Here is a 26,844-nt window from a genome sequence, read left to right on the forward strand (position 1 = left end):
ATCTTTGTGTGGTAATAAGAACAGAAAATGCTGGAAAAACTCAGCATGTCTGGCAACATCTGTGGAGAGAGAAACAGAGTAAACATTTCAAGTCCGTATAACTCTTTTTGCTTTCGTCTTTCTGGTGCCTGTTTTGGACTCAGAAATTAAAACACACACAAATTTTGCATGAGCACATTAACTAAATTAAAAATTGGTGCCCAGAGTATTTTTTTACTTCATAGGTCTTCAGGTACTGAGCCCTTCTCCTTCAAATCTGCTGTCATACACCCGTCTCCTCTAAAACAACCCTTGCCACTTCTGTCCTTGCAAACTATCAAGCCATCTCCAGCTTCCCTTTCCTCTCCAAAATCCTTGAATGTGTTGTCGCCTCCCAAATCCATGCCCATTTTCCCCAGAACCTTACATTTGATTCCCTCCAAACCGATTTCCACCCCTGCCTGTCACTGTAGCAAAATGGCTCTTCTCAAAGATACAAATGACATCCTATGTGACTGCGATAAAGGCAAACCACCCCTCCTTGCCCTTCTCGACTTGACTGCAATCTTTAACATGGTTGATCACACCATCATCCTTGAACGTCTCTCCATTGTCAATCAGCTGGGTAGGCCGGCATTCTTATCTATCCAGACATAATCTGAGAACCCCACATCATATCAACAATTTCCAGTTCCCTGGTTCTAACCGCCTCCTCTTCACCATGAACATCCAATCCCTCTGCACCTCCACCCCCATCAGGATGGTCTGAGAGCTCTCTGCTCCTTCCTTGTGCAGAGGCCCGGACAATCCCCATCCACCACCACTCTCCGTCTTGTTGAACGTGTTCTCTTACTGAACAATTTCTCCTTTAACTTGTCTCACTTCCTCCAAATAAAAGGTTTAGCAATGGATACCTGCATGGTCCTCGGTTATGCCTGTCTCTTTATAGGGTATGTGGAACATTCCTTGTTCCAGTCCTATTCAGGCCCCCTCCCACAACTCTTTTCTTGGTACATCGATGACTGTATTGGTGCCGCTTCATGCTCTCATCTGGAACTGGAAAAACTTATCAATTTTGCTTCCAATTTCCACCCCTCTATCACCTTCACATGGTCCATCATTGACACTTACCTTCCCTTCCTTGACCTCCCTGTCTCCATTTCTGGTGATAGACTGTCCACCAATATCCATTACAAGCCCACCAACTCCCACAGCTGCCTCGACTACAGCTCCTCACACCCTGCTTCCTGTAAGGACTCCAGTTCATTCTGTCAGTTCCTTCATCTCCGTCACATCTGTTCTGATGATGCCACCTTCCAAAATGATACTTCTGACATGTCTTCCTTCCTCCTTAACTGAGGTTCCTCCCCTGCTGTGACTGACAGGGCCCTCAACTGTGTCGAACCCATCTCCTGCGCCTCTGCCCTCACCCCTTGCCCTCCCTCCCAGAACCATGATAGGGTCCCCCTTGACCTCACTTTTCACCTCACCAGGCTCCGCATTCAAAGGATCATCCTCCACTATTTCTGCCAACTCCAGCATGATGCCACCACCAAATACATCTTCCCTTCACCCCACCCTGTCAGCATTCCATAAAGACCTTTCCTTCCATGACACCCTGATCCACTCCTCCATCACTCCCAACATCACATTCCCCTCCCACTGCACCTTCCCATGCAATCGCAGAAGGTGCAACACCTGCCCCTTTACCTCCTCCCTCCTCACCGTCCAAGGCCCCAAACACTCCTTTCAGGTGAAACAGCATTTCACTTGCACTTCTTTCAATCTGGTCTACTGCTGCTCCCAATGTGGTCTCCGCTACATTGAGGATACCAAAAACAGACTGGGTGACCACTTTGCAGAACACCTTCAGTCTGTCAGCAAGCATGACCCAGACCTCCCTGTCGCTTGCCATTTCAACCACCATCCTGCTCTCATGCCCACATGTCCGTCCTTGGCCTGCTGCAATGTTCCAGTGAAGCCCAACGCAAACTGGAGGAACAGCACCTCATCTTCCGACTAGGCACTTTACAACCTTCCGGAATTAACATTAATTTCAACAACTTCAGACCAAGAACTCTCTCCTCTATCTTCACCCCTTTTTTAATCCCTTTTTTTCAAATGTATTTTTATTTTTTATTTACTTATTTTCATTTTCATTCATTCATTGTTTTATCCCTTCCTATCCCCCTTTTATCCTATTTTTTTATCCTTTTTCCTCAACCACTGACCCCGCTCCCCACCCCACCGTCCCCCCACCCACCCCCAACATAAAGGCTATCTGTCACTTGTTTTTATGTTGTACTTTCAAAGAGTGCTGGCCCTTGTTCTGCTATTAACGCATTCTGCTTTCTTACCTTTATGCTACAATCAGCACCTTTTTTAGTCTTCACCACACTCACTCTGTCTTGTGCCGATGAACACCTTTGTCAATCTCTCCTTAGCCCCCACCTATCACGGACCTTCTATCCTACTTTACCTGCTTCACCCCCACCCCAACCCCACCCCAGGCAGTATAAATTCCAAAACATTTCCACTTCTCTTTAGCTCTGAAGATGAGTCGTGCTGACTCGAAACATTAACTCTATTTCTCTCTCCATAGGTCGTGCCAGACCTCCTGAGTTTCTGTTTTTACAACCTGAGAATTGCCTGAAAGGGCTTCTTTCTCCCTCCCGCACCATTACCTCTCTTGTCCCGTAAGAACCAACCCTTGGCTCCTTCATATTTCTCATCTACATGCTGGTGCTTGGTGACATCATCCAAAAACATAGCATCAGTTTCCATATGTTCACCCAGTCCTACCACAACACCACCTCACTCAGTCACCTCCCTTCGCTCTAAATTATCAGCCAGCTTGTCCGACATCCAGTGCTGGGTGGGTAGAAATTTCCTCCAACTAAATATTGGGAAAACTGAAGCTATCATCTTCAGTCCCTGCCACAACCCCATTTTTTAACCACTGACTCCATCCCTTTCCCTGGCAACTGTCTGAGACTGAACCTGATTGTTCATTATCATGGTGTCATATTTGACAATGAGTTGAGCAATCGGCCACACATTCGACCCGTCACTAAGACACTCTATTTCCTTCTAGGCATAGGAACATAGGAAGAGGAGTAGGCCATTTAACTCCTCAAGCCTGTTCCACCATTCGATGCGATCATTGCTGATTTGCCACCTAACTCTGTATACTGTCTAATGCCCCATATTCCTAACACCTTTGGATAACAAAAAATTTATCAATATCACATTTAAAATTTAGAACTGATCTGGCATCAATTGTCATTACATCAGCCAATTCCGCCCCTGCCTTTGTTCATCAGCTGCTGAAACCCTAACATAAGCCTTTGTTCCTTCTAGATCTGACTATCACAATGCATTCCTGACCAGCCACCCATAAAGCTAAGGTCATCCAATAGTCGGCTGCCAGTGACCTTACTCACACCACGTTCCCAATGCTCACTGACCTGTATTGGCTCCTAATCAAGAAATGCCTGGATTTCAAATTCTCACCCCTATTTTTAAATCCCTCCATGGTCTAGCCCTTCCCATCTCTGTAATCTCCCCTCCGGTCCTGTAACCCTCTGAGATGCGCTCCTCTCATTCTGGCCACTTGAGCATCCCAGATTTTGGCCATTCCTCTCCACCTCTCTTTTCTCCTTTAAAACGTGCCTGAAATCTGCCCGAATATCTCCTTATGTGATTCAATATTAAATTTTGATAACACTCCTGTGAAGCATCTTGAGACATTGTACTTTGTTAAAGGCGTTACATAAATACAAGTTGTTGTAGATTTAGGAATTAAATCAGCTCATGTTTTAAACTTAATTTACTGTGGTGTGCAAAATAATCACGCTCCTTTTTCACTTTTTATTAGTTTTACTTCATACTGTATGTAGTTCGTGTAGTTTGCTGCCAAGACTCGGTGAATGATTGATGAACATTGCCATGGCCATTATCCCATCCACTTACCCTCTTGGCACCCATCTATCAGGATGCGCCCACACTGCTGACCTTTGACCAGGTCCCTCACATCTGCAAACTGTCATGACATAACAGTGTGACTAAAAGGGAGTAAACCAGCAGGACTGCCAGTGGTCGCAGAGCACAGCATGCTACCTTGGAGTCACAGCCGCCGCATACATGGCACCAAGCGTTTGTGCAGAGCCATTTTCTCCAACACAACTTAACAATAATCATTGGTGATATGGTGAAAATGGTTAGTGCATGTAAGCACGCAAAGGAATGAGAGCATTGCAATCTGAATGGCTCATGACCCTTTTCTCCTTACATTTTTATTCATAGAATGCCACACAGAGGGGTGCGGGGAAGGGATGGTTCCAGCTGACCCTCGCTTTTCTGACCAGGACCTTCAAGTTTTGGTGGAAAAGATCCAGAAGAAGAGAGCAGCCCTCTACCCTGCCGGCCAGTATAATGCCCCTGCAGCAACCAAGAAGGCCTGGATTTAAATTGTGGCTTCAGTGAGCGCAATAGGAGGCCATCAGTGCTCATGGATTCAGTACAGGTTCAATGATCTGCTGCATTCCAGCAAGGTGAGTCCCTACCTGAAAACGTTGACAGAATTCTGCGCACAACAATGTTAACTCGTACTCTGTGTTTGGAAGTGATTTTTAAGTCATCATTTGGCATCCTAAAATAATCAAGTGAAGGAACTGACCTGAAACCACATCAATTGAGAACATTTATTTGCCTTTAGCTGACATCAGTGGTGCTGACCTGACATGGAATGATGCCGAATCAGCGATCAGCTAGCTTCAAGTGTGCTTACAGCAAGTAAATTGGCCTTTTTAAGCGCTCACAGATAGAAATTGTTGTCGGGAATTAACTAAGGGTGAATTGTCCCATATTTGCATTAAGTGAGGTAGGCGGCATGAAAATAGGTGTTTTACCCGTCGGCAGCAATAGCAGATTTTCGTACAGTACCGTCCCCTTCGCGCCTCATAAATTAAGCAGTCACGGGAAACCCACCAGATCACTGGCGGCCGGCCTCCGATTTGCCCGCCATGCTGTTACCTCACCACTTCCTCACTCCGGGTGCCATATTTAAACTGCAGCTGTGCGTACACTTCTCAATACCTGCAGCCCAGGACTGTCCTGGTGAAGACATGGCCCCAAAAGCCAAGAAAAGTGCAGTCCCCAGATTAAATAACGTACTTCTGGGACACCTTTTGGATGCCGTGATGTCCTCTACCCCCACTCTGGCTTGGGAGGCGGTGGCAAAGATGGTCACTGCCAACACTGCACACAAGAGGTCGGCCATCCAGTACTCAGCACACTCATCTGCCTCCACCTCCCTAGCCCTTCCACCAGAGCCCTTGCCAGCTGCACATGTGCCAGTCACCACAACTGTCCATGCAGAGACACAGAGGCGGCAGTCAGAAGGGGGTTCCCAATGGGTGCCTGCACAATGAAGCCAGCCATCTATATTGTCATATAGACCGGGGAGTAAGCAGCCCTGCCTCAACCTCCTCTGAGGCAACACAGGGCACTTTGTAGGAGTTTTTTTTATTCATTCACAGGATGTGGGCTTCATTGGCTGGGCCAGCATTTATTGCCCATCCTGAGTTGCCCTTGAGAAGGTGGTGGTGAGCTGCCTTCTTGAACCGCTGCAGCCCATGTGGTGTAGTTACACCCACAGTGCTGTTAGGGAGGGAGTTCCAGGATTTTGACCCAGTGACAGTGAAGGAACGGCGATATATTTCCAAGTTAGGATGGTGAGTGACTTGGAGGGGAACTTCCAGATGGTGGTATTCCCATCCATCTGCTGTCCTTCTTGTCCTTCTAGGTGGTAGTCGTTGTGGGTTTGGAAGGTGCTGTTTAAGGAGCCTTGGTGAATTCCTGCAGTGCATCTTGTAGATAGTACACACTGTTGCGACTGTGCGTCGGAGGTGGAGGGAGTGAATGTTTGTGGATGTGGTGCCAATCAAGTGGACTGCTTTGTCCTAGGTGGTGTCAAGCTTCTTGAGCGTTGTAGGAGCTGCATTCATCCAGGCAAGTGGGGAGTATTCCATCACACTCCTGACTTGTGCCTTGTAGATGGTGGACAGGCTTTAAGAAGTCAGGAGGTGAGTTACTCGTGCACAATTCCCAGCCTCTGACCTGCTGTTGTAGCCACAGTATTTATATGGCTAGTCCAGTTCAGTTTCTGGTCAATGGCAACCCCCAGGATGTTGATTGTGGGGGATTCAGTGACAGTAATACCATTGAACATCAAGGGGCGATGCTTGGATTCCCCCTTGTTGGAGATGGTCATTCCCTGACACTTGTGTGGTGCGAATGTTACTTGCCAGTTGTCAGCCCAAGCCTGGATATTGTCCAGGTCCTGCTGAATTTGGACATGGACTGATTCAGTACCTGAGGAGTCGCAAGTGGTGCTGAACATTGTGCAATCATCAACGAACATCCCCACTTCTGACCTTATGATGGAAGGAAGGTCATTGATGAAGCAGCTGAAGATGGTTGGGCCTAGGACACTACCCTGAGGAACTCCTGCAGTGATGTCCTGGAGCTGAAATGACTGACCTCCAACAACCACAAGCATCTTCCTTTGTGCTAAGTGTGACTCCAACCAGCGGAGAGTTTTCTCCCTGATTCCCATTGACTCCAGTTTTGCTAGGGCTCCTTGATGCCACACTCAGTCAAATGCTGGCTTGATGTCAAGAGCAGTCGCTCTCACCTCACCTCGGGTGTTCAGCTTTTTTGTCCATGCTTGAACCAAGGCTGCAATGAGGTCAGGAGCTGAGTGACCCTGGCGGAACCCAAACTGGGCATCAGTGAGCAGATAATTGCTAAGCAAGTGCCACTGGTAGCACTGTTGATGACCTCTTCCATTACTTTACTGATGATGGAGAGTAGACTGATGGGGCGGTAATTGGCCAGGTTGGATTTGTCCTGCTTTTTGTGTACTGGACATACCTGGGCAATTTTCCACATAGCCGGGTAGATGCCAGGTTGTAGCTGTACTGGAACAGCTTGGCTAGGGGCGCAGCATGTTCTGGAGCACAGGTCTTCAGTACTATTGCCGGAATGTTGTCAGGGCCCATAGCCTTCACAGTATCCAGTGCCCATAGCCTTCACAGTATCCAGTGCCTTCAGCCGTTTCTTGATGTCACATGGAGTGAATCGAATTGGCTGAAGACTGGCATCTGTGATGCTGGGGACCTCCGGAGGAGGCCGAGTTGGATCATTCACTGAGCACTTCTGGCTGAAGATTGTTGTGAATGCTTCAGTCTTATCTTTTGCACTGATGTGCTGGGTTCCTCCATCATTGAGGATGGGGATATTTGTGAAGTCACCTCCTCCAGTGAGTTGTTTAATTGTCCACCACCATTTACAGCTGGATATGGCAGGACTGTAGAGCTTAGATCTGATCCATTGGTTTTGGAATCGCTTAGCTCTGTCCATCACTTGCTGCTTATGCTGTTTGGTACGCAAGTAGTCCTGATATACAGCTTCACCAGATTGACACCTCATTTTTAGGTATGCCTGGTGCTGTTCCTGGCATGCCCTCCTGCACTCTTCATTGAACCAGGGTTGATCCCCTGGCTCGGTGGTAATGGTAGAGTGGGGGATATGCCAGGCCATGAGGTTACAGATTGTGTTCAAGTACAATTCTGCTGCTGCTGATGGCCCACAGCGCCTCATGGATGCCTAGTCTTGAGTTACAAGATCTGTTTGAAATCTATCCTATTTAGCACGGTGGTAGTGCCACACAACACGATGGAGGGTATCCTCAATATGAAGATGGGACTTCGTCTCCACAAGGACTGTGCGGTGGTCACTCCTACCAATACTGTTATGGACAGATGCATCTGCGGCAGACAGGTTGGTGAAGATGAGGTCAGGAATGTTTTTCCCTCTTGTTGGTTCCCTCACCACCTGCCGCAGACCCAGTCTAGCAGCTATGTCATTTAGGACTCGGCCAGCTCGGTCAGTAGTGGTGCTACCAAACCACTCTTGGTGATGGACATTGAAGTCCCCCCCAGAGTACATTCTGCACCCTTGCCACCCTCAGTGCTTCCTCCAAGTGATGTTCAACATGGAGGAGCACTGATTCATCAGCTGAGGGAGGGTGGTACGAGGTAATCAGCAGAGGTTTCCTTGCCCATGTTTGACCTGATGCCATGAGACTTCATTGGGTCCAGAGTTGATGTTGAGGACTCCCAGGGCAACTCCCTCCCGACTGTATACCACTGTGTCGCCACCTCTACTGGGTCTGTCCTGCCAGTGGGACAGGACATACCCACGAATGGTGATGGTGGTGTCTGGGACATTATCTGTACGGTTTGATTCCGTGAGGATGACTATGTCAGGCTGTTGCTTGACTAGTCTGTGAGACAGCTCTCCCAATTTTGGCACTATCCCCTAGATGTTAGTACAGAGGACTTTGCAGGGTCCACAGCGCTGCGATTGCCGTTGTCATTTCCAGTGCCTAGGTCGATGCTGGGTGGTCCATCCGGTTTCATTCCATGGTTTCCGGTTTCATTCCATTCTATGTCCGGTTTCATTCCTGTGCATGAGCACAGGGCACCATCTCACCTAGAGCTCTAATGGTTTCATCATGGTTACATATTTCCCATTGTATATATCACATTAGAGCACTTCTTGACTATATTTACATACACCTGTAGATGACTTGGTGTATTTGTACACTACAGAACTCAAAAAGAATGCTAACAGTATTCTTACCAGTAATAATGAGGGTGGCACGCTGAGGTCCACCTTGATGTCAACAGGATCAAGGCTGCTTGCTGATTTGTGTTGCTTCGGAAGGCTTCTTCCTCCTCCCCTGTATCACAGAAGATTCCAGTGTACAAAGGCTCAAGCGCTGAGATGCTCCTTTTGTCTTTTCATTGTCCATCCAAGCTTGATTTTAAGGGAGGCTCAGTGATCAGACTCCATGGACGGATGATGGGCACCAGGTGCATCTCAAGCGTGAGTGCTTGGTGCGAGGCATTCGTCTACACAGCAATGGCACACATTGGCCTATGTGTAGGCAACGCAGCTAGGTAGGCCATGTATCGTGCAGGTAAAATTGGTCATCTGCTGTGCCCACTACTTTGGCTGCATTTGCTTTCCAGATGTCACAGGACGTGCTTTGTGTGGCAGGCAGAGGTATGTGGAAGCCTGGACTATGGCATGTGGCGCCCACTTCAGAAAGAGGGCTATTGGCTGGAATGAATAGTACACAAGTTCTTTCAAAGAGCTGTTGTTGCACAGTTATGGGCTCTGCATGTGCGGGATGCCTTATCTGCATGTATGCTACAACAGACAAACCTATCAGCATGTATAGGGTTTGAAGTCTGACGCTGTGTCACTCTCAGATTGTGGACATGGTTTGATTATGGACAATTTGGTGGCATCAACTCCTCATTGACAGTCATTGGGGCTCATGTTCAGGTTCATGCTGTGAATGCCTTATTACCATGTGTGTTTACAGTATGATGAGGTCCATGGTTATGATGGTGAGGGTTTCAGCCATAAGAATGTCACTGAGTCAAACTCATTGATGTTTCTTCTCTCCCTTGTGGGGAATGGGCAATCCCTTGAGTAACTGTGAAGCCAATGTACAAGGTACTTTAGGTGTAAGGATGCCAGCAGAGACTGGCACATGGCAATTGTGATATCGGGGGAGCTTATGAGAATCTCAGGGCCCGTTTGGCAATGACTGCCTTCTGCACAGAGTCAGCCCTGGCTACATGGCTGAAATAGTCAAAGGAGTTGGAAACTCCTTAGTACAAAGGAGTAGTGACAGCTACTGGGGAACAATGCATATGCTTGAAGACCTTGTTGTAGTCACAAACCACTTGAACGCTGAATGGGTGGAAGGGCTTTCGATTGGCGAAGATGTTTGCTTGTTGACATGGAGCCTTTATGGCAACATGGGTGCAACCAATAACACCCTGAGCCCGAAGGAAGCCTGTTAATTGGATAAAAGGCCTGCGTCTAAGACACTAAATCTACAGGGAAATTAATGTGATCCCCCACATGAGCAAACAAGGCATTAGCCTTAAAGTAGCTGTGTGCTGCTAACTGGGATATACCAAACAGGTCTCCTGATGATCCCTGGAAAGATCTGGAGGCTTGGAAGTTTTGAGCAACACTTACCTTCACAGCTACTGGCAGGGCATGGGGGGGTCGATGGGTTGTGGCTTGAGTTGCTGCTGGACCATGTGACCGGCAAGTCTCAGTTTCCTTCAACACTGGTTCTCCATCATATTGAGGTAGGATGTCCTAGGTCTGTACACTCTTCCCACAGGTTAGTACCTGGTTCTCCTGCTTCTCCCCCTCCTCCTTCCTGGTATGCATGGCACTGCCTCTTCCACCCTCCTTCTGGCCTCCAGCTGCTTATGGTGACTGGCTTCTAAGACATCTATGTGCGAGGTTGCCATGCCCATCTCCTATGTTCCTTCGTATGAAGTACAATGCACTCTTCTCCAGCACAAAGTTATTTCTGGCACCTGGGGTACACAAGTCAGTAGGGACAAAAATAATTGCCCTGCAAGACCAGGACCCCCACCCTCCTACTCCCTCAGGTTAAGGAAGACTGTTGGGCCTTGTTTTGTGCACTTCTGCAGCTATGAATAAAAATTTTAAGCGAAGTCCACAAGAGTACCCCAGCGCATCAAAGGGGTCCTCTGGCAATCCAAAGAAATACAGCAAGTTCAGACCTGCTCTTACCAGGTCTACTTTGCACACTTCAGGTTCCACACTCCTAGGCCAGCAAAATCCCACTTCAGTGGACGCACCTGATGGTTTAAATGGTAAACCATGCTTGCCCAAGAACCACCCTACCTCTGGGGAAATAGAGAGTGCCATGTTTGGGGTGGGACTTAGGATTTTCGGGCAGTTCAGCTACTTTCGCTTTGGCAGAGAGACTCTCCATCATGTCAAAAATCCAGGCCTTAGCGTGATATTAAGTTTCCCAAGACAAGCAATTTTTTAAAACATTATGTTAAGTGTTAAGAAACATGCAATTACGTTTTAAAACATCAGAGAATGCTCAGACTCTTTTCCTATGGTTAGATTTGGTCTGCTGCAATTCAAACAGCAAGTCTGAGCACCACATTAACAGGAACGAAGCTTGTCATTTTAAAAAGGCAACGTTAACGCAAAATTGGAAATACCACTTTGCCCTCATGCTGACTTCCTTCGAGAGAACAGGAATTTCACACCACAATAAGACAAGGCAGTAGTAAAAATAAGCACGTGTGCAAATAGTGTGCTAACTTAATGTACATTTTTTCCAAATCATCATATTGCTTATTTTGTTCAGGAATAAAAATTACGGCTGAATTATTTTGCAAATGTATTTGAATGGCTGCATTTTAATTATGTTTAAGTTCAAGCTCAGTTCAAGCCCTTCAGCCATCCTGTAAATGTTACAAGTTTCACACTGAACCTTTGTTTTATTTGACAGGTTAGGTTTCTACGTGGCTACACTAGCTTTTCTCTTGTCCTCAGGCAGCTCATGAAGCCACTCTACTTACAGAACTTCAGCAGCCAAGTTCTGAGCTGCTCGAAAGCAGTATAGTTAATGCATTAGACATTGTAAATATATGTGGTCAATTGGGAATCCAGAAGTGGCTAATTTCCTTTCTGATGAACAAATTAAACAATGAACACTAGACCACATCTTGGGGGTATGTGATCTCCAAACATTTGCCATGTATATATGTGGTACTTTAAACTTTTGTGTGTTTGTTGGTAAGATGAAAAGCAGAATGTGCAAATACATTTTGATCATTTGGACTGTTTTACTTCAGTGAATGACATTGGATGTTTGTTCAGTCGATATATCCGTGATGTGCATTTACCTCTATTGTGTGAGTGTATTAAGGTGCTTTCTACTAAAGTTAGTGCATGTGGCTGAAACACCATCGCCATAGCCATGCCTGGGCTAATCTGTGATTTCTATTGGGCAATACTGCAATAAAGGAAAGGCTTGCATCCACACAGAACAGGACGTAGTCAGAATAGATAGAATGGACAGAAGTGTTCAGACAAGGCCGGCAAGTGGAAGGCTGGTCAGGAAACAAGGAGCATGCAAGCAGGCAAGCAGCGAGGCACAGAATTATTTGGAATGATTGGACAAATGGCCAAGCAGATCAGAAAGTACTAGATGTAGATGGTCCAAGGAGGACATGAGCTGGGTGAATTGGCTCAGGAAAGTGAGTAGACAAGCAAAGAAACATCAAGGGGAGTGGAACTTTACGCTCGAGTCTGTACTTGAGGCCAAAGGCAGGGCCTGCCAAAAAATGACTGCATGTGGGACAGGGGAGTTGGGAACACCTCATGATAGGAAAGACTCTAAAGGCCGATGGCAAGTTCAAGGGAGCCAGAAGGACTTTCAAAGGCTTGAGTCAGGTCATTGAAAGGATCACAAGAAGTGGGTTGTGTCAGGCCAGATCTGGAAATAGAGCAAAAGGCCTCACATATAGTGCACATTCAGGTGAGGATAATTCATTAAAATTCCTCTCTAAAAAAGGCCGCATTTGACCCAGTGTGGCATCAAGGAGCCCTAGCAAAACTGGAGTCAATGGAGGTAGGGGGGAAACTCTCCACTGGTTGGAGTTATACTTAGCACAAAGGAAGATGTTTGTGGTCATCTCAGCTCCAGGACAACACTGCAGGAGTTCCTCAGGGTAGTGTCCCCGGCCCAACCATCTTCAGCTGATCCATCAATGACCTTCCTTCCATCATGAGGTCAGAAGTGGGGATGTTCGTTGCTGATTGCACAATGTTCAGCACCATTTGCAACTCCTCAGATACTGAATCAGTCCATGTCCAAATGCAGCAAGACCTGGACAACATTCAGGCTTGAGCTGACAAGTGGTAAGTAACATTCACGCCACACAAGTGTCAGGCAATGACCATCTCCAACAAGAGAGAATCCAACCATTGCCCCTTGACATTCAAAGGAATTACCATTGCTGAATCCTCCACTATCAACATCCTGGGGGATTACTATTGACCAGAAACTGAACTGGGCTAGCCATATAAATACCGTGGCTACAAGAGCAGGTCAGAGGCTAGGAATTCTGTGGTGAGTAACTCACCTCCTGACTCCCCAAAGCCTGTCCACAATCTACAAGGCACAAGTCAGGAGTGTAATGGAATACTCTCCTTGACTGGATGAGTGCAGCTCCAATAACACTCAAGGACACCATCCAGGAGAAAGTAGCTCAATTGATTGGCACTACATCCACAAACCTTCACTCCCTCCACCACCAACACACAGTGGCAGCAGTGTGTACCATCTACAAGATCCACTGCAGAAACATATCAAGGCTTCTCAGACAGCACCTTCCAAACCCATGACCACTACCATCTAGAAGGACAAGGGCAACAGGTACATGAGAACACCACCACCTTGAAGTTCCCCTCCCAAACTATTCACCATCCTGACTTGGAAATATGTCAATTTTCCTTTACTATTGCTGGGTCAAAATCCTGTAACTCCCTCTCTAACAGCACTGTGGATGTACCTACACTACACAGACTGCAGAGGTCCAAGAAGGCAACTCACCACCACCTTCTCAAGGGCAATTTGGGATGGGCAATAAATGCTGACCTAGCCAGCGATGCCCACATCCCATGAGTGAATAAAAAAAAGGATTCAGACCCGAAACCTTTAATTGGCTGTTTTCTCCACATGCTGCCTGACATGTTCAATGTTTCCAGCGGTTTCTGTTGGAGTTTATTTATACCTGCATCCATTGCTCACTGTCAAAGGTTAAATAGGCTGCTTATATCAATTTCATTTTGTTCATTTGAGGAACACTATCATAAATCCCTTCAATCTTCTTTTCACCAGTGAAAATAAATTTAATGACTTGAATATTTTCATGACCATTTGTCATGCAGCTAGGTTGTGGTACAACGATTTTAGATATGATGCCCTTTAGATGACATCCATATGCCGAGTTTAGCAAGCTGCACCTTGGACATGTGCCCTACTGGAGTACGGGTATGCTTGGAAAGCAAGGAAAGAGCTATACGGTTATGTTAGGGCTTGGCATAGGCCAGCAATAAATGTTGCAACAGACTGGCAGCATACGTACTTCACCACCTATCTGGTAAACAGTACTGTTGGGTGCCCTTACCTACATAGCTTTGTTCAGGTCTGTCACCTTCTTCTAGATCCATTCCCGAGTGGTGTGAAGATTGCTGGTAATAGTTGCCACCACTTTCCAGGCATATAGCCCCGCCAAGCCGAACCGGACAGCCTACCTCACACCCATCTGAAGCAGCAGCTCCCTCATTTCATCAGCTATCAGGTGGGATTTGTGTGCTCCACTGCTCTGTCACTTACCCACAACCTGTTTTACCGACTTCATGTTGATTTCCTTATACACAGCTTTGTTTAAAACAAGCATTTATTTTGCTCCTTTGGAAAGGCTGCAAACTATTATAATCCCTTTAAACCAGAATTGCAACCATTTAAGGCTGATTGCATGCCAGGTTTTCTAATCCTCCACCTTTTAATGTGCTCACAGCAGCAAGCCAGAGGCCTGATGTGCATATTAAATGAGGGTCAACCATGGGAAGTTCAACAGGGCGCTATTTATGTAAGCATGGAATTTGCCATATTTCAATCTTACTGTTTCAACATCAGGGCTGGGAAATATCACATTTTGTGTCCAAGTGTGACCAAAATAATGCCTGGGCAGAATATTGAGCTCGGAGGCGGGCACACGCCTACTCGGCCGAGCGTAAAATGACACTTGATGACATCAGGCGAGTAGTCCCGCAATATTATTTTGGCTCGCGCCCGCCGACAATTAAAAGAACTGTTAAGGCCATTACCAAGGTAATTCATTTCAAATTTACGCTGGCCGTCCAGCCTTATGGTTGGCGGGCAGGCGAAAACGCCAAGCGGCCTTTGCACTTTTTAGGAAACCTCATCCACGGGCGGGATGAGGTTTCCTAAAGCAAATAAAAATAAAATTAAAATTTCACACTTGAATTCAAAACATGCCCCTGCTCACGTGACAGAGTCACACGAGGGGACATGTTTTGTGACATTTTTATTCTCCTCATTATTTTTTTTAAACAGCGCCTCATCTCCCTGAGGCAGCTCTGTGCCTCGGGGAGATTGAAGCGCTTTTTCGCACTCATGCAGGAAGCTCGCGCTAGGCCTGCTCACCCTCCTCCCCCCGCCCGCACAGGCAGCGCTGAGCGCTACCACTCGTATTCCACACTGGGTGGGCCTTAATTGGCCCGCCCGCATAAAATTGCAGTGTGCTGCTGATCGTAGTCGGCTTCTCAACCACCCCCGCCCACCCCTGCCAAGCACCCCCACCAAGGGCAAAATTCTGCCCCAAGAAAGGATAGTGAAAACGATTCATGGAGAGCAATCAAAATGACTCCAAGTTTTAAATTCACAGAGATAAGAAGCAAGGTAAAGGAAGTTCAATCCAATTTGCATTAAAAAATAAATTGCAGAAATTTAAAGAAAAGAACTAGTTCCTTAACCTACACATTTATTTTACATAAATTAATGAAGTAGAAAAAAAAACAGAACTATGATTATAAACTGAGAAAGCTCTGGACTAAGCATACATTTGCTTAGTGGTGGTGGAGTCGTGGTATTGTCTGGTAACCTAGAGACCCAGGGTAATGCTCTGGGGATCTGGGTTCAAATCCCACCATGGCAGATTGTGGAATTTGAATTCAATAAAAATCAGGAACTGATGATGACCATGAAACCATTGCCAATTGTTGTAAAAACCCATCTGGTTCACTAATGCCCTTTAGAGAAGAAAATCTGCCATCCTTACCTGATCTGGCCTACATGTGACTCCAGGCCCACAGCAATGTGGTTCACTCTTAAATGCCCCCTGAACAGGGCAATTAGGGGTCAGCAATAAATGCTGGCCTAATCAGCGATGCCCACATCCCATGAATAATAGGAATTACCTCTTAATTTTCAATAACAGATTCCCACTTAGTAACTGGAACTGCTGATGGAAGTTGAGAAAGTCAGCAAAGAATTGGATTGATTGTTGATTCAATAAAGAACAGAACAATCCAAATGGTACATTGAACGGTCCTTCCTACACTCATTTTGTTGCTATTTTATGGAAATACTAGCATCTCGCTGACTGACTGCTTACTTTTCATAGGACTGGATGGCTTGGAAGAGCCTTTGTTTGTAGTTTTCCAGGTTCACACCCAATGGATTAATCAGTGTAATCTGCTTCTTGCTGTTGCTCACATGAGCTAATGGTAAAACCTGGATTAAAACAGAACTAATATCAGACTGAAATATAGCAAAGTATTATTTATTATTTTAAAAGCAATATCAACTGAAAAGGGTCAGTTCAGTTTTACTCTCATTTTTTCTTGCCTTTATAATATAAAAATACATATAGGTGATCTCCTGTGGTGATGCCCGCAGACAAAATTCCAAAAAATAAAATGTCTTGATCACTGTTTACTTCAGTCTCAGATCCCAATTTACATTTGTTCTGACTGTACTCTCTTTAGCCCTCAATGCCCTTGAGGGAAGGAAATCTGCCATCCTTACCCGGTCTGACCTACATGTGACTCCAGACCCATAGCAATGTGGTTGACTCTAAACTGCCCTCTGAAATGCATAGCAGGCCACTCATCTCAAGGGCAATAGGGATGGGCAAAAATATTGGTCTTGCCAGTTGTGCCCACATCTCATGAAAGAATAAAGAAAGAAATGCACATGATCTTCAATCTTACTCATTTTTATAACTTTACTCACTCTTCTAAGCAATGTAGGTATGCAAAAAAACTAAAACTAAAACTAAAACCAGGAAGACAAAAGTAATGCCAGAGCTACCAAGAGTTTCACATGGTGTCTGCCCTAATCCATTGTAATTACTTAAAAGGTCCTCTATAGGTGGGTGGGCTCTAGCTCACTTCAATGCGTCCCTAGTGATCTCTGGTTAGCCCATCACCAGTGGCTGCTGTTGGTCCCCATTTGCCTCAGGATTCAATGTGAATCTCTAACTCATCCACAGCCTTCAAAATGCAATCCCCACTGGATTGACTTCAGTAAACTTGGATGAGAGTTCATCTCTGAAAACAAAAAGGATGCTATTACATTATTCCCATGGGATCACACATACACTGGAAAAGCAAAAGTATTGGATTTTCACAGAGTGGGGAAAACTCCACTGACCTGTACAAATGGTGTCCAGGGCCAGATTCCAGGATTCCTGGCCCCATTCCCAGCACCCCCAATTTTTACTAGCGCAGGATAAGGGTGCGGGCTGGTGCAGATTGTGAGCTTGCCCCCTGCACTCCCAACCTGGCCGGCTCCATTGCAGGGGTAGGCATCTCCTAAACCCTGCATTTTTCATGGAGTTGGGCCAGATTTTGAAGGCTTTGTCATTCATGGCCCCTCAGAGGTGGTCATGAATCATAGTCTGGATGGGGCAACATTTGAAAAGTAAGTTAAAAAGGTCTTACCTATACCCCTCATGTCAAGCCATGCCCCTCCACACACCCCCCATGGCCCCTCATACCATCCATGCCAAGCCATGCCCCTCCACACACCCCCCATGGCCCCTCATACCATCCATGCCAAGTTATGCCCCTTTAAGAGCCCAGGCATCCATTAGTCTGTTAAAACAGCTAGTCCCCAGGGAAAACATTGCTTGATTAACAGCTCTTTCTCTGTGATGTATTTCTCAATTGATTTACACAAGGCATAAAGGTATCAAATGTTTGCACTTTCTGCTACTGATAGTTTAAAGGGACCAGATGATTGACACTTTCATAGGGCTGTAGAAACAACATTTCTTTTAAGAAAGTAAGAAGTTATGAATGAATAAATCCTTTTTAAAGTTTTTCCACCTGTGTTATTGCCACTATAGGGTTCATATCGGTGGGCATGGAAGTGGCATAGGTTGGCATGTAAGGTATGAGGGGCCATGAGGTCTGGGTAGGAGGCATGAGTGGGGCATGGGAAATGTGAGGGGAGTGTTAGGGGTGAGGGCTAGAGGATTAGGGCTAGAGGGCTGTTTTTGGTTTCATTTATTTTATTGTAACTGGGACTGTGGCTGCCTCTGAACTCTTTCCAGAGGGCAGTGGGCCTGACCCCTGTTAACACTATCCACGCCCCCACCCCACCCCTGAGCGAGAATTCTGCCTTTGCAGGCACTTTCTCCTGAGGCAGGTGGGTCAGGCCTAGAAATTTCCTGACTCCCTCTATCCATCTGTAGGATAAAAATCCAGCCCATAATGTTGATTGCCACATAAACAGAGTTAGCTACACAGTTCCAGGGATAAGGATAGCTTTTACACAGTTCCAGGGATAAGGTTAGCTTTTCCAAATATAATTTTGTGACTTTACAAACTAATATTATAACCTGATATTTATTGTAAAAGTGTTTCCATGTTGCTTATTCTGCATGGGCAATTGTTAAACAAAAAATAATTCTATAATATTGACCGTACAGTTCTCATTCTGAGGTTACAGCGTTCATAAGGCTAAAACATTTGATCGTCATCAAGGTAAACTAACTCATAGTTTCAGGCTTCATGACTTGGTTTTGGTGAATAGAAAGTTTTTTTTCTAATAAATTGATTTTAATTCCAAAGACCCGAGTACATAATCCAGGACGACACTTCAGTGCAGCACTGAGGGACTGCTGCATTGTTGGAGATGAGGTGTTCAGGTGGAGGTAAAGGTTCCCATATCACTTTTCAAGGAAGAGAAGGGAAATTCTCCTGTTGTACCACAGCTGTCACCACAAAAAAATAGAACAACTGGTCATTTATCTCATTGGTATCTGTGGGGACTTGGTGAGCACAAATTGCCATGTTTGCTTCCATAACAAAGGCTACACTTCAAAGGTAACGTATTGGCCCAAAATACTTCAGGTTGTACTTAGGATATGATGGGCAAGTACACAGCAATCTAGTGCACTTTGTAGAATTGTATATGCTCATTAACGACTCCGAATGTTGTCCCTATTTTCCATTTGCCTACCCTCCCTTTGCATTGGTCAAATACCTCACTCCTGCTCATTCTGACTAAGTTTGAGCAACTTAAATGCAGAGAAAATGATGAAAGTGAATGTGCAGCATTCTCATGTAGACAGTAAAATCAAGCAAGTTTTTTTTTTAATTGAAGGCAGTAATAAGCTTCTTCATTTAGCTTCAAGGGTTTTTTTTAATGGAAATTCACTTTAATTGTCTGAAAAGAACTATGGAGGAAAATTATTCCTGTCCTTAAATGCAGCATCATTTTTAATTCATTAATGAAGATTCCTCATGGTTGCAATTTGCTGTTAAACCTTAAATCCATTAAAAAAAATATTAAGAACATTGCTGGAAATGTAAATGAAAAAGCCATACTTAAAATGCTGCTAATAAAGCTGTTCTTCTCCACTATTAATGCTTTCTTCCCTCAGGAAGATTATCATAAACAAAGATCTTTATTTTAATTAGCATAAGACTTTTCCTCTACACTGCTCATTTTAGATCAGCTCTTAAGATTTCCATTCACACACATATAATGGTACATTCATTCATCTCGATAATGGAAAGCTGTTTCAGTGACTTGCTTTGTTCTCCTTTGCTCCTGAAGAGTTCGGATTCAATTTTCTTTCAGCAGGTACATTGCTGAGCACAAAGAACGTGCTCCATACCCACGGAGCAGCATGTCAAATTTCACCGCACGGATGGAGTTGACAAAGTACCGAGTTATCACTAATGGCTTCCTATGTGCCCATACAGGCAGTGTGTTCCTGCTACTTCTTTGGCACCATTAATTGCTCCTTCTCACAAGCACAATAGAGACTCATTCAATACAACCTGCTCCAGGTGGTTATCTCCAACCTCCAGGGTGTGCCCTACCATTTTGGTACTTGCAAATGTGGGTGTGAGTAACACTGGACGATGCTCAGAGGTGCTGGCTCATTCTGGGCCACTGGCAGGCCGTTGTTCTAGAGGTACATTAACATAAGGTGAACATATGTTACAACATTGGATCACGGAGACTTCTTTAAAATCAGTTTCCACTGCATGCTGTTCTCTCCGCTGTTTCGCGGGTTCTATGTCTGCCTGAGTGTCAGTGAATGAGGAGGTGAGAAGACGTAGCAAAGGCAAATGGTATTGGCTCTGAGTCTGAGCGAGGCGAGTTTCAACCTTCTCTAACTCCCTCTTTGATTCCGTAGGCAACAATATTAATAACAATAATGCCACCTTAAATTCAATGCCTCCTTTAATGTTCAAAAACTCCCCAAAAGCTTCACAGAGGCTAAATATGAGCTAAAATGAGGCTAAATATGAGGAGGTGTGACCAATACTTTGGTCAGAGGCAGGTCTTAATAAAGGTTTTAAAAAAAGGTGATGGAGGTAGAGAGGTAGAGTAGTTTAAGGAGAGAGGAAGCATAGAGTCTAGACTGCTGAAGACAGTTGCCAATGGTGGGTGTGCACAAGAGGTCAGAGTCGGAAAAACGAAGAGTCCTGGAGGGTGTTACAGCTAAAGGAGGTTACAGAGATAGGGTGAAGTCATGAAGAAATTTAAGCACAGATATCAGAATTTTAAATGAGGGGCGGTGGGTGACCTGCCACTGGAATAGTCAAGTTTGGAGGTGACCAAGGCACGAATGAGAGTTTAGCTGAGGCGAGGGCAGAGGTGGCTGTTCATACAGATGGAAGTAGATGTCTTTGTGATGGAAAACATATATGGGATCAGAAGCTCAGTCAGCATATTGGATGGTGGAACTAATGGACAAGTGTGATTTAACCTAAGGCAGTGCTTGGGAAGAGGGACGGAATCAGAAGCAATGGTATGGAATTTGTGGTGGGGCCAAAGACATAGATTTTTCAATCTAATATTGCAGTCTGCCAGATCAGAGAGAAAAAAGATTGGGTAAGTCCCCTGCTCCATTATAACTTCCCATCTTTCCTAGTTTCCAATCCTACATCTCAGTCATTCACAGGAACATTCATGGCACAAAGATTCCTCCAGAAACTTCTGGCAAGTAGACAAGGTTTATCAGCTCACCTGAATTAACATTCCTAATGTCAAGCACCAGAAGTGACAAGATAGAAAGATATACGATTGTAAGACAAGAGATCACATGCAATAAGAACAAAGGGAAAATTTATTTTTCTCTCTCTTTCAGACAAAACAAACATTGATAGAAATGGGACAAGAAGCGTGAGAAAAAGACAAGATGAGCCAGAGAGGTAAACAAGAGGTGATAAAAACCAAAAGAAATAACCGAAACAGAGATTGAAGGGTAATTATAATGAAGTCATGTTCAAACATGGTGTGCCACAGACTGGTAGCACATGGGTTTCTGCCAGTGCATATCTCCATGATCAAATCCTAATCTCAACAGTGATGTCAGGGAAAAAGCAAGCAGAAAAAAGAATAGAAATTTCATACCTCAGAACCGGCTATGACCAAAATGTGCACTTGAGTTTTAACTTAAAGTCTAACTCAAGGACATATAAATATTGGACTTCAGGTGCTATCTGGTGATGAAGACGTGATGTTTCTGTTCTTGTAGTGTAGTCAAACATTGATTTTATCATTATGTATTTTTAATATAGAGTGGTATCAAAACAGTGTTCCAAAAATGACATAGAAGAGTGGTGAAGTGGATTTTACGTCTATGATTTACCACATGGACATTAATGGTCTCAACCAATGAGAGTAGAAACACTAGAGGATGAATTTCCCATGCCAATCAGACCTGCAACCTGCTAATGAACAATTTGAATACATGCATCTCCACAGTCTTGTATCTAGCATTTCAGACCTTACTCTTCACACGTTAAACATCAAAATGTCACATCTTATTATAGATACACATTTAAAGACAGTAATTTCTTCTGTTTTTTTCTGACCTCGACAACTTGGCCTCTCCTCAAAGGTTGGGACCAGTCCTGCCCAACTACAGACCATTTCCCAGTAATTGCCTCTGTCTACCTATTTAAACACTTCTGCGTATAATATATCCGAACACTGCTCCAAAACGATAGGCCAGATTAAACACGTTTTAGCGACTGAGTATCAGATCTGTGTGCGCGAACTTGGAATGTGCAGGAGGAACCCCACAAGAGATCAACTATATAGAATATAATCTCCATATTTTCCTCAATAGTTCAGAAATTCTATGTAAATGGGAGAAGAGAGCTCTCACCTCATCAAACACTCTGGATACAATATGTTTGTCTAAGATTGGGACATACTTTGCAGTTTGAGCAACAGCAGTCGGCGCAAGTGCATCCATTATAGTGAGTTTCTTTGCAATCAAACTATTTGTCTTGAGCCAGTGAGCTGAAGAAATATCCAGAGAGCTGTAAATAGATCAATAAAGAATGTTTCATGAGAAACCATAAAAAGAGGGCTTGGCACTCAATACTACTCAATACTCAAACACTCCAAATTTATTTTGAAAATAGCTTTATAACCAACTGAGCATTTTACACTTACATAATAAATTAGCTCAGGTAGAGTACAGTTAAACAATTCTTTTCTAGGAAGGTCCCTGTATTTGCCAACCAGTTATTTTTCTCTTAGCAGGAGTAGCTAATTGCCTAAGTGATACAATCTACAGAAAAAATGAAACAAAGGGCAGAATTTAGCCTTTGGCTAGCGGGTGGGCCCCACCGGTTCGGTGGCGGGCGGACAGCCGACCCCCGCCGCCAAAATGGGGCCTGCCGCCATTTTAAGTGGGCGGGCCAATTAAGGCCTGCTCAGCAGCCTGCCCAACAGGAAGCGCGTAGCGCTTCCTGTGCGGGGGGTGGAGGGATTCCACATCTGTCAAAATGCGCTCTTTTGTGCATGCACGTGAAAGAGCGCACTGCTCCCTGAGGCAAAGTCCTGTCTCAGGGAGTTTAGTGAAAGGTAAGTAAAGTCAAAAAATAGAGACATTTGAAAATTATTAACATGTCCCCTTCATGTGACAATGTTACACGAGATGGGACATGTTGATAACAAACTCATAAAATTTATTAAATTTTTACAAAACGGTAATGAAACTTCATCCCGCCAGTGGATGAAATTTCATTAATAATCTACAGGCCGCTGGGGCTCCTGGCCTGCCCGCCAGCCTTAAGGTTGGCCAGGCAGGGCATTTAACTTTCTTAATGAGCCTGTCAATGGCCTTAATTGGCCATTGACAGGTCGGCGGGCGAACAGCTGATTTCGCTGTCCGCCCGCCTTCCTTAAGATTTAAATGGCCCGGGATGACATCAGGGATTCCTCCCGACATCATCCCGTGTCATTTTCCCCTCGGCGAGCGGGCCCCGCCCTCAAATCGCCAAGGGGAAAATCCTGGCCAAGGAGTTCACTAGGCATTCCCTCCAAGGCATATGAGCCACTCCTATAATACTACCCAAGTTCTGCAGCACTGGTTCCCTGGCCCAATGACTAAGGAGGTACATCTACAAATAGAATATCAGCTGAGTGAGATTGTGAAGGAAAGTTTAGATTTGGAATTTTAATCAAAAATCAGAGGTTGTAATAAAAGCTGTAGTGATGAAATCCAATTTGCAAAACAAGCATAAATGGCCAAAGGGAAAAGCTGTAGCCAAACCTTAAAACAAAAGAATGGGAGTAATTTTGACTGATGGTTATAGTGTAAGATGCGGATTTAGAATTAGATGTCTGTTAAATATCTTTCCCCTGGCACTCTTTCGAAAAAGAGCGAGAGAGTTATTCCCAGTGTCCTGGCCAATATTTATCCCTCAATCAATATCACAAAAAACAGATTATCTGGCCATTATCACATTGCAGTTTGCGAGAGTTTTCTGTGCACATGTTGGCTGCCACATTTCCTTCGTTACAACACTTCAAAACTACACTTTGAAGTGACTACACTTCAAAAGTACTTAATTGGCTGTAAAGCACTTTGAGACGTCCGGTAATCATGAAAAGCAATATATAAGTGCAAGTCTTTATTTTTTTCCCCCGGTTTTTAATTCCTAGTGAAATCAGTCCGAATGAAAATTGGGATGGATGAGCAATGGGCAGCTGATCCAGTGTCACTTGTTTTACAGCATCACTCCAAGTCAAAACATTGTGTTCACTCCAGAAGGTAACCAGATTAAGGGAGCAGTACAACTTGAGCTTGTTGACATACCAGCTACACATGCCTTCCTTTGAATTTGGACAAATATAAAAACCAATGGGCAAGGGAAGTGATTCCCTGGAGGTGGAATAAGTTGGGCACTTAGGTGAAGGAAAATGCTAAGGAATATTTTCAGAAGGAAACAAGAAAATGTCTGCTTCTCTATAAATCAGAATCTGAGAAGAGATGGGAAGGGAAGCTTTTCCCAATGTTAAAGGTAGAAGTAACTTATTTGAACTGGGGAGGGAAAGTTGGAATATTTTCCCTTAGTACTTTTATTTCACTGCTCCAAAATGCATTAATTTGTGAATCATTTGTTGTAAACAACTGCTGTACTGTTCTTTTTATTTCACAGGAACATAGGAAATAGGAGCAGGAGTAGACCATTCGGCCCCTCAATCCAGCTCCGCCATTGTTATGATCCCCAGCTGAGGTTACCACTAGACAGGCCTGAGCCCAGGGTGGAACCCAGCTTGATAGATCCTAACTTTTATTTGTTTGTTTAGATACGTGGAGAGTGGCCACTGAACAGAGTCACTAGAGTCAGCTAATTTTAACAAAAGAATAAAACATTTATTAAACTAGAAGAGATGAACTATATTACAATTATCCTTCACCCACAACTATACCTTTACAGATATATACAGATTTATAAGGATAACACCAGTTACAAAAGCTATCTTGTACTCTAATGTTCACGGTACATACACCAATGTAAACCAATAGGCACCGTGTGGTCAGACACACTACACTCTGAAAACAAGTGACAGATGCCACCTCAATCAGATGCTGTGAATATCTCATTAACTCCCCCCAGATGTTTGTCACACCGTGAGCCAACCAGTCTCACTGGACTCCATCCTTCACACAAGGGTTTCCAATCTCATTCTAGCTTTGGAATCTGCTCCCAAACTGACGCTTTCTCTCAGACACCTTCCGCAAGGGTTCGCTTCCAGAGTTTTGAACTCTCCTTCGACATTCTTCTCCCCGGGACACCACATGCATTCAAGATTTCTTCCATGCACTCTCTCACGCTGACTCAGCTGTCAGCAGTACACCACTGCTTCACACGCCCATAGCAAAGAGCTCCAGACCTTCAGTTGTCTCTTTGGATCTTCTTGCCTCTTGCAAGTTGTTCTCCCTTTAAATCTGCTCTCTGCAGCTTTTGTCTCTCTAAATCTGAAGCTTGGAGCCTTTCTCTCTGCCCCTCACTCTTAATTTCAATTAACAGGGCCTTTTCCAGATTCCTGTCCTTCCTTTGACTAGAAGATCTGCTTGGGCCTTTCTCCTGTTCCTGTCTCACTTCTTTGGCCTTCGGACTTCTTGGTTCTTTTAGGAAAGCTGCTCTCATGCTGCAGTTCCCTCTCCCAGTGCCCAGTATCCCTGGAATCCTGGCTTCAAACTGAACTCAAAACTGCTGTTTCTTTAGTTTTTCTGTATGCCTATGGGAAGGGCCTGCCTCTCTAGACTCCTGTTGTTAGGCAACAGCATTGTTTTTTTCTACTCTTGTTTGTTAACTTAGCTGCAACAGTCTTAATACTCTCATTAGAAATTCAGGCACCTTTTAAAATGAAGCTAAAACTCAATTTGACCTTTTCTTAATACACAAAGGCAGAAATGCAAATCAAACTTAAACTTTAAAGCTAAAACTCATTCCTAACACCCACAAATACCAATATAACTTACTTAAACTATCACTATTTCCTAACATCATTCAACAAGATCATAGCTGATCTTCTACCTCAACTTCATTTTCCCACACTATCCCCATATCCCACGATGTCTTTACTATCTAGAAAATTATCTATCTCAGTCTTGAACATATTCAATGACTAAGCTTCCACAGTCTTCTGGGGTAGAGTATTCTAAAGATTTACCACCCTCTGAGTGAAGAAATTCTTCCCCATGTCAGTCCTAAATGGCCTACCTCTTGTTCTGAGACTGTGTCCCCTGGTTCTAGATGTCCAGCCAGGGAAAAATATCTTTCCTGCATCTACCTGGTCGAACACTGCAAGAATTTTGTACGTTTTAATGAGATTACCTCTCATTCTTCTAAACTCCAAAGAATATAGGCACAGTCCCCTTGATCTCTCCTCATAGGACAATCCCGCCATCCCAGGGATCATTCTGGTGAACCTTTATTGCACTCCCTCTAAAGCAAGTTTTTCCTTCCTTGGGTAAGGAGACCAAAACTGTACACAATACTCCGGGTGCGGTCTCACCAAGGGTCTGCACTATTGAAGCAAGACTTTTTTACTCCTGTACTCAAATCCTCTTGCAATAAAAGTCAACATACCATTTGCCTTCCTAATTGCTTGCTACACCTGCATGTTAGCTTTCAGTGACTTATAAACAAGAACATCCCAGGTCCCTTTGGACATCAACACTTTCCAATCTCTCACCATTTAAAAAATACCCTTCATTTCTGTTTTTCCAACCAAAGTGGGTAACGTTACATTTTTCCACATTATATTCCGTCCGCCATTTCTTGGCTACTCACTTAGCCACTTCAGTTTCTGATTAGTCCAATATGCATCTCGAATATTTTCTAATTTTAATACTACATTCAAAAATTTAGGATATTTGCTTCTGAAGAACTGTCACATTCCTTCTGCTTTCCGTTTTAATGCTGCTTGAATTTTGCTCTCACCCACGCTTGGATTTTTAAAAATTAATTTTCGGGATGTGGGCACCACTGGCAGGGCTTACATGTATTACTTATCCCTAAGTGATTTGATATAACCAAGTGGCTTCAGAGGGCAGTTAC

The 26,844-nt window shown here is 44.5% G+C and overlaps 1 protein-coding gene across 1 annotated transcript in view; it reads right to left on the minus strand.

The window, feature by feature from the left end:
• The window catches only part of LOC144683101 (von Willebrand factor A domain-containing protein 3B-like), a 216,376-nt gene that overhangs the window by 55,640 nt on the left and 133,892 nt on the right, over window positions 1-26,844 (minus strand). The window contains exons 22-23 of the mRNA XM_078546118.1: window positions 22,146-22,302; window positions 16,119-16,237 (exon numbers count right to left, since the gene is read on the minus strand). Coding sequence (XP_078402244.1) covers window positions 16,119-16,237; window positions 22,146-22,302 — 276 coding nt within the window. The remainder of the gene's footprint in view (window positions 1-16,118; window positions 16,238-22,145; window positions 22,303-26,844) is intronic.

The sequence above is a fragment of the Cetorhinus maximus genome, chromosome 7 (genome assembly GCF_964194155.1).
Source record: "Cetorhinus maximus chromosome 7, sCetMax3.hap1.1, whole genome shotgun sequence".
Classification (NCBI taxonomy): Eukaryota; Metazoa; Chordata; class Chondrichthyes; order Lamniformes; family Cetorhinidae; genus Cetorhinus; species Cetorhinus maximus.